Source organism: Hemicordylus capensis, chromosome 4 (assembly GCF_027244095.1).
Source record: "Hemicordylus capensis ecotype Gifberg chromosome 4, rHemCap1.1.pri, whole genome shotgun sequence".
Taxonomy (NCBI): domain Eukaryota; kingdom Metazoa; phylum Chordata; class Lepidosauria; order Squamata; family Cordylidae; genus Hemicordylus; species Hemicordylus capensis.
The window spans coordinates 242758530-242775897 of record NC_069660.1 but is presented as its reverse complement, the minus strand read 5'-3'; the positions used below and the strand labels follow the sequence as shown (position 1 = coordinate 242775897).

General features: G+C 43.3%; 1 protein-coding gene across 8 annotated transcripts in view; it reads left to right on the top strand.

Moving 5' to 3' along the window:
• The window catches only part of SMCHD1 (structural maintenance of chromosomes flexible hinge domain containing 1), a 260220-nt gene that overhangs the window by 200354 nt on the left and 42498 nt on the right, over positions 1-17368 (top strand). For all 8 annotated transcript variants that reach the window (XM_053245721.1, XM_053245723.1, XM_053245722.1 and 5 more), the window contains 7 exons: positions 1372-1503; positions 10577-10729; positions 11673-11799; positions 11984-12103; positions 12777-12862; positions 14235-14357; positions 16550-16740. In XM_053245721.1, the coding sequence (XP_053101696.1) occupies positions 1372-1503; positions 10577-10729; positions 11673-11799; positions 11984-12103; positions 12777-12862; positions 14235-14357; positions 16550-16740 (932 nt within the window). The remainder of the gene's footprint in view (positions 1-1371; positions 1504-10576; positions 10730-11672; positions 11800-11983; positions 12104-12776; positions 12863-14234; positions 14358-16549; positions 16741-17368) is intronic.

The window sequence follows — 17368 nt, the reverse complement described above, 5'->3', positions numbered from 1 at the left end:
CAATATTACTCATCTAATGTCTAAATGCCCAGAGACGTAAGTTTTGGGTGGTATAAAGATGTTTAAATAAATAACTAATGTCTTGGTATTTAGCAGCGCTTTCAGCGAGGCATCCAGCCTGGGATGGGAAGTCAGTTTTCTCAAATCCGAGTAGCCAGAGTTTCTTGAAAGGTCTCTCTAACTTATACCCACCAATCAGACAACCTTTGGAACAATGGAGCATCTCTCTGGTTCTCTGGGCATTAACTGAAAAGCCATTTGAGCCTATATCCATGACGAGCCTAAAATTAATCTCCTTGAAGTCTGCTTTTTTGGTAGCAATCACTACAGCCCGGTGGGTGAGCGAGCTCACGGCACTGCGTATGGACAAAACCATACGCTAGGTTCTTCCCGGATAAGGTTCTCATGCGACCTGACAATACTTTCTTACCTAAAGTGGTATAAGATTTTGTTGTTCTATCTGGCAGAAACAAAGTCCTTCCCCCAAACAAAAAGACTTTTTGTCTCATACAAGGGAAAGACAAAAGGCCACTGTATATCCAGGCAGCGCCTATCACACTGGCTGGTGGAACTGATTCTACTAACCTACAAATATCAAAGAGTAGAGCCACCTAAATCAATAAGGGCTCGTTCGACAAGGGCCTACGTAGCCTCAGCAGCCCATTACCTGGCATATCCTTCAAAGACATTTTCAAGGCAGCAACGTGTTCATCAGAGTTGCCCTTTGTGAAACATTATGCCATTTACTTGCACTCTGCAGCAGAGGCAAATTTTGGGAGAGGTGTCCTAAAAAGTGTGCTGCAGTAACTACTGCTCCCTCCTCCTGGTTGAGCTAACTAAACACCCATTTCTAATGGAGCTCAATGGATTACAATCTAGATAAACAGGTTGCTCACCTTTAAATTATTATCTGGTATTGATCCATTGTCATCCATTAGACCTTCCCATACCTCCCCACTGCAATAGTTCAAGTATCTGAAATAGAATTCACCTGTCACTTGCTCAAAGGATGGTCGCCTGCTCCGGCGGTCATCCAGGAACTGAGGGAGTAGCGTTTCCTGCCTTAAATAGCAGTCATGTGGGGCAGGGATGAAACACCACAAAGAGCTGTGGTACTTCACTCCGAGGGATTCCACACAGGTGCAGAACCAGATCATAAGTTACAGGTGAGCTACCTGGGGGTTTTTTGTAATAAAAAGGCTGCAATGAATAAGATAAATATGTATATATTTGGGCTTTATATGTATATATGTAAATATGTATATATTTGGACATTTTTATCTGTGTTAAAAGACCTACTGAATGTTTCAGTAGCATTGACCTTCAGACTGCAAAATAAATCTTTGAGCATTTTGTTGGTCTTTTCTCAAGATTGTAATTGAAGTGGTGCCTAATGAACCAGCACAATTGGTGCCAGGAACTTTACCAAATACTCCTGCAGTCTCTAATGTTCGGGCGGTTGGCAGTCGTACCCTCGTTAAGGACTTGACCCTCATCATAATGGTAATTAAGTTGAATTGCATTTGATAAGTGACCTTAATGTGCTAGTCTTTTTAAAAAAAAACCACATAAATAAATGTACCATTGTTCCCCTTTGGAAGCAGGTATCCATTACTTACAATCAATGTTTTAAAATAATGGGTTTTCAGTTATACCAGATTGTTTGTATAAAACAATGTTTAAAATGTGCTAAGAATTTAACATTGCTGTAGAGTAATGTTAATTTACAGCCCTTTATTATGTTAAAATTCAATAAGGTCATTCACATGACCTGATTCTCAGAGCTGGGGAGGGCTGGCCTGCCTCCCTGCACATGATCACTGTACAAGTTAGAGCTCTGCCACTCGCTGTGGCACACGATCAGACCTGCAGCAAGCAGCAGAGCCAGGAGCCAAAGGAGAAGATCTGGGTCGAGATCCGTCAATCCATAAGAATGGGCTGTGCACTTGCGCGGAGACCATGCGGTAGCCATGCGATAGTTTGTCGAGGCGTCCAAGCCCCACCCCCATGCGTGCAGCGTGCTATTTAAGGGCGGCTGGACATCGAGTTCCTCAGTTCTTTTCCGACTGTTAGGACCTCGGTCTGCTGTTGCTGTCGGAAGTTCCTTGTGAGTTCGTTCTTTTAAAGAGTACTATTTTCGATTTTATTCTGACTGCTTTCTATGTGTATGACCACGGATTGGCTGAGGCAAAGGTTTTTGTGTATTGACCTAGACTGGCTGACGTGAATGTGTAGAGTTTGACCTGGACTGGCTGACAAGATTGGATAGTGTTTTACCCGGACTGTATGATGAAGTGCTCCCGGCTCTAGACCAAAGGAAACGGTTTTGACTATTCTGGAGAGATGGCGGACGACAGAAAAACCTTCAAGAGGTGTGAGGGCTGCAATGCCAAACTCCCCTTGAAGGACTTGCACGATCTTTGCTTGTTGTGCCTTGGGGAGGAGCATAACATGTCGGCGTGCAAAATTTGCCTCTCCTTCTCCAAACAAACCCATAAGAATCGGGCATTGTGATTGCGTGCCACAATTTATGACGAGGTGCTGAGCCCTTCGACACCGGGCACCCCTCGGAAACTGCCAAAATCTTCAACCTCAACTACTCCGACATCGAAGCAATCAACTTCAAAAGCGGGGACCTCGCCACCACGGAAAGGATCCTCAACCAGTCGACCTCGATTGGCCTCTGCTTCTCCACCCGGGCGGCATTCAAAATCGTCTTTGACACCGACTCGACATCGATCCACAGAATTGAGGTTGATACTGACAATCCACCCAGCAGTGCCGACAGCGGGACGTCTGTCTTCGACATCGACCAAGAGACACAAGCTGTCGACATCGACAGAAGATCAAGACTCCTCGACATCAACATCTTCAACACTGGCCAGCTCCGGAGACCAGCAAGCCGACTCGATGCCGAGGAAGTCATGCCCGAAACGGGTGGCATCAGATGGTGCTATGCCAACCACAGTTAAGTGCCAATGCTTGATTGACCTTATGGGTGAGAGAACACCATCCCCGACGGGTCTACAAGTTCTACATGACCCGCCGTTGCCTGCACAGCCGTCTCCAGCAGGGATGACTCCTCAATTGGGACCTACAGAATTGTTGACCACTGCTACATTGGGCCCTAGAGCACGCTCTTTGTCTCCGGCACCGACCCCAATAGCTTCGGCAACACCGATACAGCGGGAGCCATCGGTATCGACGATACACACACCAGTAGTTTCGACATCGAAGCAAGTGATGCCACGCCTTCAGGCTCCGCTTCCGATGCCGTTGTTTGACACCTGTGTGGATGTCGATGATGACCCTGCAGTAGCAAGTCTGGACCCCTCCACGATGTGCACTATATTGTCAATATTGGACTCCACATCGAGTACGCCCTCAGTATTGACGTTTAAGGGGTTTCTGCCATCTGATGGTGAGGAACCAGCATCAGCTCAGCGTCTTTCCTTCACCTCTCAATGCCCCAAGCCCTCCAACACCTTGGCACACTTGTGGCTTTGCATATGATTTGACTGCCTTACCTGCACCTGCTGCCTTACCTGCACCTGCTGTCCCGATGGGGACTAGTTTCCTGGGGCTCCCTATGACTATTCTGACCGTACGCAAGCATGGAAACCATGCGCTCCTCCTTTGTCCTACCTAACGTCAGCGACCCATACTGAACCTGTGGTAACTACCCAGCGTTGTACACAGACTGAAAAATCATCCACACGATCCATGGCTGTGCAGACCGCACAGCCAGCTAAATCGCTTCTCTCTACTGAAACTTGGACCATGGTGCCCGCCTAGCCCGTGCCTTCAGCTTCTGATCATTATGGCTCTTCGGATTTCGAATCCGACCCTGAGAGTGAGGGTCATGTGCCTGACCCGCCTACTGACGTGGCCCCCGATCACCTACGTGTCGCCCAATGAGGAGATGAAGTCCTATCATAAACATGTTCGGGCAATGGCTGAAGCACTGGGCCTTTACTTGCGCTCAGAATTACAGACCATTGATGATCAAGTTTACAACTTTATGGTCAAGACCCAAAGCACAGCCCCAGTGGCTTTGCCCATGCTCCCAATCATCACAAGAGCTGAGAAATGTGCTTGGGAGGTCCTTCACACCTCGACCAACACCTGTAAGCATCTGGAAAGTTTATACCGAATCCAAGAAAAAGACAACATGTACTGTATCTGTTAAGGCATCCAAACCCAAACTCTTTAGTTATGGACTGTGCGACCTCCTCTAAATCAGGAAAACACCATGTAGTTCCCCTTGAAAGGGAGAGTCGGAAACTCGATCTTCCGGGCTGCAAGGTTTACTCCACTCTATCTATTAAGGTAGCGAACTACACTGCGTGCACCGCAAAGTATACCCACAGCATGTGGGAAGACTTACGGGTGAACCTGGACACTTTAACACCTGTAGAATTCAAAGCTAATTTCCAGAAAACATTGGAACGCTCTGCAGAATTGACCAGGCAACAACTCAGTATTGCCAAACATTTGGCTGAATCAGAGTCAAGGTCTCTAACGACAGCCATCACTCTTCGACAACACGCCTGGCTTCGATCAATGCAGTTACAGGCGCATATGAAAGACAGAATCGAAGGTCTGCATTTTGATGGATCTGGCCTCTTTAGCAAAACCACTGACAGCACATTAGAGCAAATGAAAAAGTCCAGATTCATGGCCAGAACATTTGCCGACCAACTAACAACTTCCAATTTTTCAAATAGGTATCGTTCCAACACTACAAGACAACATCCTTCCTATAAGTGTCAAGACCATCAAGACTTTAGGAGGCGTTATTACCCATTCCAGAAACGTGCTTGGCACAATAAGTTGAAACTGACCCAATCACGTACAACCAAGTCCTCCAAGGCCCAGAAGCGCCTTTGAAGCTTCTTCCCGTCCACCGTCACCATCTCCCCCCCTCCCCCCCCGTGGGGACTCAGACACCATGGCCGCCGGACAGGAACACCGTTCCAGACATGCCATCCCCTTGCATCGGATTGGCAAGCCATGCCCCCGCATGACACCATATAACATCAGACCGGTGGGTCTTGAAGATAGTCTCTTCGGGATATGCCATAGAATTCCAGAAGATACCATGATTTATGGGGATGAAGTTTATCCCTCACTCAGAGACTCTGCAAATGGAGGTGATGGAACTGTTGGAGAAAGGAGCAATCGCTCCGGTGCAGTGGGTGGACAACGGGAAGGCATCTACTCCCACTATTTTCAAATCTCAAAGCGGGATGGGGGGCTGCGCCCTGTTGTGGACCTTCGCTGTCTGAACAAGTTTGTTCGAATTCGGAAATGTCAAATGACAGCATTGCATCAAATATTGCCACTCCGACAAGGGGAACGGTGGCTGGCGACCCTCGATCTACAGGATGCTTATTTCCATATCGGCATATGTCCGGAACACCAGAAGTATCTATGATTTACACTGGGAAGACAAGTGTGCCAATACAATGTGTTGCCCTTCAGGTTGTCCACCGCCCCAAGGGTATTCACAAAATGCATGGTGGTGGTGATCGCCCACCTGAGGACTCAGGGCATCTCCATTTACCCCTATCTAAAAGCGAAAGCAAGTTACGTTCGCAGATCCAATATGTATTGGACCTCCTGCGAGACTTGGGCATTCGAGTGAACTGGAAAAAATCCCACCTAAATCCAGTCCCAGTCATCAATTACATTGGAGCCGTACTAGACACCACTGTCCAAACGGCATTCTTGCCAGAGGACCGTTTCCAAAGCATTCGGTCCCTTGTCCAGCAGTTTCAGGACCAGCCATTGCAACCTGCTCAAGCGATTCAGCGACTCTTAGGATTGATGGCTTCATGCAATATGGTTATCCGTTTTGCTCAACTGAAGATGCAGAAAATCCAATTATGATTCCTCTCGGTGTTCAGCCCAAATGTAGACAACCAACAGAAGATGCTGCTGGTTCTGCCACAAGTCCTGAGATCACTGTTGTGGTGGTCAGACCAAAGGAACCTTCTGGAGGGGGTTCCTTTCCAGACTCCATTGCCATCTGTCTGGGTCACAACAGACGCCTCCCTTGTAGGATGGGGGGCTCATTGCCACGACCGCCAAATACAGGGGAAATGGACCCCACAACAGAGCAACTTACATATCAATTTTCTGGAACTGCTTGCAGTATTCCAAGCCCTATGTGCCTTTCTACCACTGGTCCATGGCAACACTGTACAAGTCCACCGGGACAATAACACGGCCCAGGCCTATGTGAATTGTCTAGGGGGTACAGTATCCTGCACATTATGTGCCCTCAGTGTCCAACTGTGGCATTGGTGGCAGTCCATATCAAAGGTCTGGAGAATGTCCTTGTGAACTACCTAAGTCCTGTCTTTCTACAGGACCTTCAACACGAGTGGGAGCTCAACTTGCAATATCTGGCTCCCCTATTCCACCGCTAGAAGAGGCCAACAATCAACCTGTTCGCGACCTCCAAGAATGCGAAATGCCCCCGCTTCTGCTCCAGAGTGGGTCACGATCGTCGGTCCTTGGGGGATGCCTTTCAGTGGGATTAGTCGAAGGAAACCCTCTACATGTTTCCCCCTCAACCATTAATCGCCAGGGTGGTGGTTTGCCTCCTGTTGGAGCTGGCCTCGGGCATCCTGGTGACCCCGTGGTGACCAAGACAGTCTTGGTTTCCACAAGTACGCAGACTGGCGAAGAACCAATACCACCTACTACCTGGGGCTCTCTACATCCTGTCCCAGGACGACGGTTAGGTGCTTCACCCAGACATCGATACTGCGTCTGACCGCCTGGTGAATAGACTTCTAGATTCCATTCTATTGAACCAACAGAAGCCCTCTACCAGACGAAATTACACGTCCAAGTGGCTTAGGTTCAAGGCTTATGCAAAAACCCACAGTTTCCTGCCCATTCGGGCTACTGTGAAGGACGTGCTGGTCTACTTTTCACAGCTAAAATCCCAAGGCTTGGCCAATGTTTCCCTTAAGGTCCATTTGGCAGCCCTGTTCTCTAGACACCCGGGCTCCGAGGGCAAAACGTTCTCACACCCGCAATGTAAAGCTTTTTTGAAAGGCCTGTCTAATCTGTTTCCACCTGTCAGGATTCCAGTTGAACCTTGGAGCCTGTCCCTGGTGCTTTCTACTCTTGACAGAGGCCCCATTTGAGCCTATGGCCACTTCTACCATGAAACTGCTCTCCCTGAAAACTGCCTTTTTGGTAGCAGTCACCACAGCAAGAAGGGTGAGTGAACTGACAGCGCTGAGGATAGACTCACCTTATACAAGGTTCTATCAGGATAGAGTCCGCATGCGCCTGGACCCAAATTTCTTGCCTAAAGTCGTCTCAGATTTCCACTTGAACCAGGATATTGTCCTCCCTACCCTTTTTAGGGCCCCAACTTCAGCCCTGGAACGGGCAATGCACTCATTAGATGTCCGGCGGTCATTGCTGTTTTATCTGGACCGCACAAGAGAGTTCAGGACAACGCCTCGCCTATTTATTCAAAAGGCTCCTGCTTATCTAGACAACAACTTTCAAGATGGTTAGTCGAACTTATCGGACTGACGTATAGACTACAAAAGAAAACTCCACCGGCAGTCATCAGAGCCCACTCCACTCGGGCCTATGCTGCCTCGGCGGCACACCTCTAGGGGATTAGTTTCCAGGACATTCGCAAAGCTGCAACTTGGTCCTCGGACACCCCTTTCATTAGACACTATTCTATAGACGTGCATTCAGCTGCAGAGGCTAACTTCGGGAGAAGTGTACTTAAGCAGGTATTGCAATAGCACTCCTGCATCCTCCTCTTTGGAGAGCTTGCTAATCGCCCATTCTTATGGATCTCGACGGATCTCAATCCAGATAAACAGATTGCTTACCTGGAACTGATGATCTGGTAGAGATCTGTCGACATCCATAAGATCCTCCCGAATCAACCCCTCTGCAGTAGTGCTCTTGACTGTGTGCATACCTGTGTCTACTGCTTGGCCTGTTCATTGCTGTTCTCACCTGTTAGCGAACTCACCTGTTCCAAGGGATGGTTGTTCACTTCGGTGGTCATCCAAGAACTGAGGAACCCAACGTCCAGCCGCCCTTAAATAGCATGCTGCATGCGTGGGGGCGGGGCTTGGACGCCTCGACAACTGCAGCATGGCTACCACATGGTCTCCGCGCAGGCGCAGAGCCCATTCTTATGGATGTTGACGTATCTCTACCAGATCATCAGTTACAGGTAAGCAACCTGTTTTTCTCCGGCATCCCACAATACACCACATCAGGAGCGAGGTGCATTGGAATTCTCAAACTGCCCAGCACTATTTCCACCCAGCTTTGTGCATGCTTGAGCTTCAAGCAGCTCGAGCATGCATAGAACTGGGGTTTGAGGTAGAAGGGTGCCCAGTATAGCCCAGATGAAGTATTTGGGCTACCCAGCGGGACAGCACTGGGATCGGGCTCAATCCTGGCGCTTCATATGAGCAGTCTTACCTGGATAGGGGTGCTTGTGTGAACAGCCCAATGTGTTTAATCTACTATTTCTGTCAAGGCTGGCAGCATACTGCTTGCATTTCATTTTGAAGGATGACATAACTCTCCTCCTGAATTATTCCAACACTGGGCCAGTTCAGACATCTTGTGAAACCATGGTTGAAGCAAAGTTCAAGAGCTAGTCATGAGAGCATGCACCCACCCTCCCCATTCCACCCAAGTGTCTGCTTCTGATTAAGTTAGAAGAAACCAAGATCAATTGTTATATCCAAACCAATTGATTTTTGTTTCTTGTAACTTTTTTACTTGACATAAACTTCAATTTGCAGCCTTGATTATAGAGCACAGTGTATTTCAAGTAAATAAATTGAATGAAGTCATATCGATTTATGTTGACATGATGACCAGTCGTGGTTTATTCAGATCTAAATCAGAAGTAGACACTCTTGTGGGCAGTGGAGGGGGAAGCATGTGTTGCTGAGAATGCGTTTCTGAGATAAACTAGGTTTTTACTGTGGTTCTACATGATGTCTGTGCTTGCCCAGTGAGTGTAATCCTAAAAGTAACAATAGTCTTTTTACAGATTCTTTTAAAGTATTGTCATTTAATCTGAAAATAAAAATCCAGTACTCTGGAAATTCATCACAGTTCATTCTGCCCTTGATTCCCTATAACAAACATAAACAAAATGCCCCATTTTAGCTTCTCAGAAAATGTTGTAACAAGTTTGTCTTGTTACATGGTCTAAATAAATCTTCATATGTAAGTTATGCTTGGATCTCTAGATGTCTCAAATGTATTAAAGCCTTGAAGTGATAACAGATATCCTCTATTAACCTGAAAATCAGAGGATGCATAATTACCCCTTTACTCCAAATTTTTGTAGTCGGAGGATGGGACGTCTGGAATACCTTCTGATCCTTGTTTTATGTAGAAGCAGGGGCGTAACTATAATAGGGCAAGGGGAGACAGTTGTTTGGGGGGGCCCCCAGAGGCAAGTCACATGACTGACTTCCCCAGCCACGCACCCACCCAGACTTCCTTCAGTTGTATTCATCCTCCGAAACTGATGTGAGTGTTAAGACCTGGAGCTACCAGAACAGCATGTCTTTGTTTAGTACCATTAAATGACTTGCAACGCCCACAATTTACAAAACCTTTTAAAATAATTTAGGATAATGTTCTATTGTGGTACATAGGTGTATATAGTGGGGGAGGCATTTTAAAATCTTGTCTCTGGGCCCACTCCAACCTTGCTACGCCTCTGTGTAGAAGCACTGTTTAACTGTGTATCTTTCTATTAACCCCCCCTTAGAAATTCAGTTGTATTAATTAAACAATTAAAACACTCAAGATATCTGACAAAATATGCCCCCCGCAAAAGACCTAGTTTTTCAAGTTAATAAATGTTAATATTGCATGGGCATGCCTACACACACTACCCCACTCCCCAAAAAACCCTGTATTTGCAGCAGATGCTTTCTTTACTTTTTGACTGAGCAAACTTCAGTTTGATGATAACATCCCAAAGCTGTTCAGAGGATAAAAGTCACTATTGCATGCACTGTATTTTCCCCACCTCTGTTTTGGAAAAGTTTTAATGTTCAGTTGCTTGATGCATTTTGAACTCAGGCATTCATGGTATAGTTGCAATAATTGTAATTTCATGCAATATGGATTGCAGAAAACTTCCAAAGATAGCTTTGGGAACAAAAATGAATACATGCACACAATGTGCTCACATGCTTCATTTGTTTTTATCATTAAAGTATATGGGCTTGGATTCAGATATTGAGTGAGCATAATAAAGCTCATGCAAGATAACTTTCCCACCCACTACCCCCCAGCAACCCCATGTGCTCCCTGAAAAGTATTTGCATGAAAGGTGCCTCTGCCTGATTTGGAGTAATTCCTGCCTCCTCCTAAAAGCTCATGAGTAGGTTTTGGGAGGTACAGAGGAATGCTGGAGGAGGTGGGGCAGAATAGTTTCCCTTACACAAACTTTGTTCTGCTTGTGCAAGGATTAGATCTAACTCAGTGTAATAACCAAGAAATACTGTAAGTTCTAACTCTGCTCTTTTCTTAACTTAAGGATAAATACAATAACTGTACTGGAAATTATTTGGATGGGAAAATCATAGCTAAAATTAAAAGTTCAGTTGAGAAAGATACGGACATCCCAACATTTCAGGGTAAAACCAGTATTGTTGAGTTTCCGTTTCATAAAGGAATTGTTGAAATTGAGGTGAGTCTTCTAGAACTAATACTAATAAATTTAAGTTTCTAGGTAATACTTCTGAAATGAAAACATTGTATTCATTGATACACTGTGTCATTTTACTTTATTCTGTATTCTTTATATAGCTTTTCCTATAATTGAGGAAACTTGAGTGTTAATACCCTTGATCTACCCGCAATTGTAGGTTAAATTCTGTATTGTATTAGGAGAATTATTTATATACTTACCCACAAAAAATTGAAAAAGCAGTTACAAAAGGAATGAGCAAATAGTTCCCTGTCTCAAAGGGTTAGAATCTAAGAAGGAACACAAGAGAGACACCAGCAACCGCCACTTGGAAGAATGCTATGCTCAGTTGTACTTAAAATGGGCCCAGTTGTACTCAATATTTGCAAATTGGCATCGTTGATAGTGAAGTAGTGTTTGTAAATGAGAATTACATCTTCTGTCTCTTAGGAACACCTCTAATCCCCTCAATCTAGTGTCTGCTTCCATGGTGACAGCAGTAATTTTAACTCCTCATTGGGAGTTGAATGCTATATGTTATTCATTTCAGTTCTCTCAACATCGCCTTTGTACCACTTTTAAATTAAAAGTGAATAATTAGTACAATTTTAATCAACAAAAAGCATACAAGGTACATGTATATATAATTTCTAAATTGTGTTTTTATGTATGTTTACTGCAGATATAGTTAAAATTTGACATTGTTTAGAAAGATGAAATTGATCTTTAATTCATTACAGGGTAAATTAGATTAACAGGAGGTAACAGTTAATCAGTACCTTTTAACAGTAACTTTTAAAGTAATATTGAAAGGTAGTAGTGTTTGGGGAAATTCCAGCACCAATATAGGGTATGAAAGTACTGTATAGCTAAATCATTTTCCTACAAGTATGATTTGGTTAAGCATACTTAAATAGATGATGTATACATTTTGTTTTTCCAGGCACTTGTACTGGCAGAAAATAGTCCAGGCAAAGATAGTACTGAATATATTCTTGTATTTGAGCCAGTCATACCAACTTTGAAAAGACATTTGGAACCTTATTGTCTTTCTTTTATGTTTTACAATGGTGAGCTTCAGTGTTTCTAATTTTTCTTTTTATAAAATCAAACTGGTGTTTTTCCATAATATTTTTTTAACTGTTTTTCTTGACTTCTTTTGATTTAACCATTATTTCATTATATACTTTTCTGATATTTAGAGAACAGACCAAAAGTCACAGTGGACCAAAATTTCTTAACGTTTCTTTTTAGGTTATAAAAGACAGCAGCAGATGGCAGCACTTACAAAAGAGAGAGACGGGCTAACTGAATCAATCAATGCATACAAAAAGATGTTTGATACCAATAATCAGCTTCATGCTGAACTAAAGGGTAAGTAATGTAAGAAATCTATTTTTATTTTATATATTTTTGCATGCATATGATTTTCATATCTAAAATAAATTTCCCTTTATGTATTTCATATAAGTGATATTCCATTTGAATAGTGCTCAGGTATAGTTTTGGATTACATAAACTTAATGGGTTTATGGATTACATTAAAATCCAGATATCAAAGCCTTTATGGATGCATATTTCCTCAAGGTTATAGTGTGTGAGTGAGTGAATGAGTGTCTGTGTATGTGTGTGTGTGAAACTGAATGGTAATGTGTTACTTTGTGTAGGTGCACATCACATAAAGCAGTTTCCTGTGATTGAATTTCTTCAATCACATGACTGCCGCTGATGTGAAAAGAGTAATGGTGGTGGTTGCTGGCACTCTGTGTACTGCCTGGTTCATGCTAACCTTCTGTATGGTCATGTACCCACATACTTTTGGAGAAACTGAGCTGTATAAAAACTGGCGTCAGTTCATGGAATGATTCTATGCTGAATGTGTAGGCCATCTCTGTTGAAAGTATTGAGCTTGAGATAATATCAGAGTCAGAACTTTTGTTCTGACAGCTTTTTACACTTTTGTGGGGTTCATCAAGGGATAAATAATATGCGTGAATTCACCCTCAATACAGACTTAACTGATTTCCACTTTCAATACATTTTTCAGATCAAGCCCAGATAGCTGAAACAAAAGAATCCGAGCTGAAAAATGAACTGAAAAAACATCAGATTGCCATACCTCCGACAAACATTGTATGACCACCTTAATTTCCATTCATTTTTAATTATCAAGATGTATAACAAAATGTTCATGAGGACAATTCCAAAACTGAAGACCCAGATGAAAGTATCTCAGTAGAACATACATTTCTTTCCCTCGTATCTAGATGGGTGATCTGACAGATGTATAGGATTTAGAAACCGGACTTAACACCTGATTAACAGCCTGATTCCCAGGGACAGCCATTTTGTTCCAAAGCTGCTGACATCAGCTTTGACATCATTCTTATTCCCAGTTAACAGAACCCGGATAGCAGCTGTTCCAAGTTTGGAACAGAATGCAAAACTTGTTCCGTGCACACTCCCAGCAGGTACCAACAACAGCCACTGGAAGCACTGAATGCTTTTCTGGGAATGGATAGGGCCAGTTGCCCTCCCCCTGCTAAATAAAGAGAAGCAGCACTATAAAAAGGTGCCTCTCTGCTCAGTTAGCAGGGGACTGCCATGTTGCATACAGTGGCTCACCATGTGGAGCAATTGCAATGCAGGTGTTGTTTTAAGTGGCCTCAGCATGGCAGCTGCTTCATGTGAAGTGTGCCTGAAATTGGAAGTGAGAACATCCTTACTTCAGGGGAACCAGAACAAAACTTGTCTGAGAACTTGTCAGCAGTCTGCCAACATATAGCCTGGTAATTTTCAGATTATTGTATTTTCTTAAAATGAACATTTTTGAAGCTTAGCTATTAATCTGCATTTAAACTATCATGAAGTATGGAATACAATTTCTCCCCCCCCCCTTTTTTTTTTTGGCATGGAAAAATTCTAATTATATTTAGAGGCTTTGAGACAGTCAGAATTCACTTTCTTGCTTAAGACTACAATCTTAAAATTAGTGGTCAACATGATGATTGACATTGGGGATCTTCTTAGGCTGCTGCACAACATATAAGGCAGCCCCAACAGTGTAGCATGACAGGGTTGCGGTGCAATGACTTAAACCTGTTTCGTTTCCAAGGGTGGCACAGCTATCAAGGGCATATTTCTCCATCCTTTTGGAGGTTAAAAAAGCAGCAAAAATAACTCCCCCCTCCACCTGCATTTCCCTGCCTGGCAAAATGCTGCACTGAGTCTTCCACTAGCACAGCTTCTATTACTCAGTTCTGTGCTGAGTTTCAGCCATTTGAAGTGAAACCAATCATTGCAACAGTCAAGCCGTGAAACACACATTCCAAATTCCACTGCTATAGGTCTATAGATAGAGTTATAATGATCTCTCTTTTTGTCCTGTTAAGAGCAACTGGAATTAGGTCTTACATCTGGTTCTACAATATGTATTTGTTTGTCTTTACAATTATTATAGACATTTGTATTTCTTTATTAAATAGTGCTGTGTCTTCATTTCCAGCTGCAATATGTTGATTCTGTTATAAAACAGAAGACATCTGAACAGGAAGCAATAATGAAACAACCTAGGAGAACATGCACACTTGCTAACTACCCAAAAGGCAGCAAAGATGTTCTAGGCAAGGTGAGTCTTTCAGTCTATTTAGAGCTATTAATATTCATTCTGTATCTTCATTTTTTTTTCCTTTTTAAAAAAATCTATTTTATCTTATATTGAAACTGAGAGAACAGTATGTTTGCCCATCAAGGTACAAGATCTTTGATATCCGCAAAGGGAGTTATACATTTAGATTGCTATTAGGAGCTGACATGAAGTGCTGATACAGTGATGTTGCACGCACGCTACAGGGAGGGGCAATTTTTATCAGTCTTTCCTGCACTCCGAAGCCTGCTGTCGCTCTGGAAAATATGTCCCTCAGGCATACGTTTTTGGAGTCATAGTGGGCTTCAGATCAATGATGGGGAAAGGCCAGAATGGGCTCAAGTGGAGCTAACAGAACTGAAACCCTTGGAGGGATGGGAAGCACTTGGCTCCAGATATCTTAAACATCCCCACTACCAATCGCCTAGTATACTAGCAGCCCGACACGCCTGGAAGGAACTGGCAAGGCAACTAAACTTTGATCCCTAAGCCCACATTGATATGACACTGTGGGGTAACCCACATATACTGATAGGCAAACAACCAATTTTGTGGAAACAATGGATTGATAAAGGGATTTACCAGTTATCACAGCTGAAATATGTAAATGATAGCTACAAACCCTTTGCACTCCTGCAAAAGGAGTTCCATCTACCACCGGCATGTGCCTGGCAATATATGCAACTGAGACATACCATATCGGCTCAATTCGGTCCAGACGCCCTGGCGACCCCAGCAACTCCAGCTATCTTTGGGCTTGCCATTAAGATGGCCTCTCTCCCAAAACTAAATAAGTACCTATATGCCAGTGTGCATAGAGACATAGACCCTGGGTTAGATTTACTTAGGGACAAATGGAACTTGGAACTTTCTGATAAACTGTCACCTGAGCAATGGCAAAATATTTTAAGTACTAGTGTTCAATGCAGTACATTGGATCTTAAATTGTGCCTCATCCAGCAGAAGATTATTTTCAGGGCCTACTGGACTCCTCTATACCTTATGAGATTAAAAATGTCCTCAAATAGTAACTGTTGGAGATGCAATAATCCACAGGCCAATTTAACACATATGTTCTGGGATTGTTGCATAGTGCAAGGCTTCTGGAGAGAGGTCACTATGCGAATTAATTTAGTGCTGGATTCATCTCTTGCACTGAAGGATCGAAAAGCAGTGTTGGGGTTTATTCCAACCAGCTGGGGACTAAAATACAGCTCTGAACAATGGCTTTGGCGGAGCCTGCTGGTTGCCAAGAGGTTGATATTGAGGCTGTGGAAATCTCCCAATCCCCCTCGTTGCGAGGATTGGGTACAGAACCTGCTTAAGCTTGCGGCACATGAAAAATGGGCCCTCTTAAAAGTAAATAAATTGGATAAATGGTCTGAAATTTGGATAATTTTCTTAATCTTTTCATAGAATAAGAATCTTTCTGACCTATCCACATCTTCTAGTGCAATGGTGATTCTCCCTTCTTCTCTTCCTTTTTTCCTCTTCTGTTTTTTTCTTTCTTCCTTTCCCCTTCCTCTTCTTTCTTGGGGGGGGGGGGTTATGGGGGGCAATTTGGGCATGTTGTTGCAAAATATAAATTGTTATAAAATGTTTAAAAACATTAAATTTAAAAAGAAAAAAGAAAAAAATTGCTCCTAGGATCAGTGCAGCATTAGCAGCAGAAGAGCTGCATTAGTCTGGATGCCAGCCAGGATCTTTTGTGGTATTTTTTAAATGGCAGTACCAGCACTAGCATTAAAAATTGGGAGTTTGTGTATGTGTGAACAAAACCTTCACAAGTACAATAAGTTAAATCATCATGTTAGTCTTGTTGAGACCCATTAATGTAGGGATAGGCAATTTTGGCTCTCCAGCTGTTGCTGAACTATAATTCCCATCACCCCCAGCTCCAGTTTATGGATATTGCATGCACTAATGGATATTGCATGGCCAACTGTGTCTGCATGTATGGCCCTTTAGCTTATAGTTTTGTCTGTTGTGGCTATGACAAAGTTGCTTGGAGGTTGACAGAGAGGTATGTGTGATTTGTGGCTTGAGGTTTCGTAAAGACAGATGGCTTGGCCTTCTAACTAGACTGAAGTGGATAGAGACAGAATTCTATCTTCCTTTCACTGGATAGAAAACAGTGATTCTCTTAAATACATTGTTTAAAATGTATATACCAGATTTCACATTTAGCACAAATTGAGGATAACGAAGCAGCAAAGGTCATCTCTTGGCATTTGGCAAGTGACATGGACTGTGTGGTCACTCTGACAACCGCGGCTGCTCGTCGTATCTTTGATGAAACCCAAGGCCGGCAGCAGGTGTTGCCTCTTGATTCTATTTATAAGAGGAATCTTACAGACTGGAACAGGTAAAGTTATATATTTCTCTATTTTAAATTATGCTTGGTTTTGAAGACCAAAATGTTATCATTCTAGAGTTTTCAGATTCTTTTGTTTGTTCATTTAAATGCAGAAATTAATTCCGATGACACATTGATTTTATAAATTTGGCCATCCATTCCTGTCCATGTTTTCTAGGAACTATGTCACACTGATTTCAATTAGACTTACTCTTAAGCAATGTGCATAGAATTGAAGCCTTAGGGTTACATATTTTCTTCTATATCCCCTTACAAAAACATTTTTAAACTAAACACCTCTCAAGAGCCCAACTGGACATGATGGGTGCAATCCATTTTAACATGGATCTACTTGAATCCTTCAGAAAGCCAAGGCTAGCAGGCAGTTTTATTTTGACAAGAAAAGGGATGCAATGGTGAGGAATGTAGAAGCCCTCCTGCCAATGGCTTACACCCCCACCACCACCACCACCGACTGTCTCCCAAACTCCCTTTTTTGAGTGATCAGCTGGAACAAATGTGCTTCAGGGGAGGGACTGCAAAGAGATAAACTGTGGGTAAGGAGAAGATTCTGCAGTCTTCACTTGTGTGACCCTTTTGTTATTCAAACTGGACCCCCACACACACACACACATTC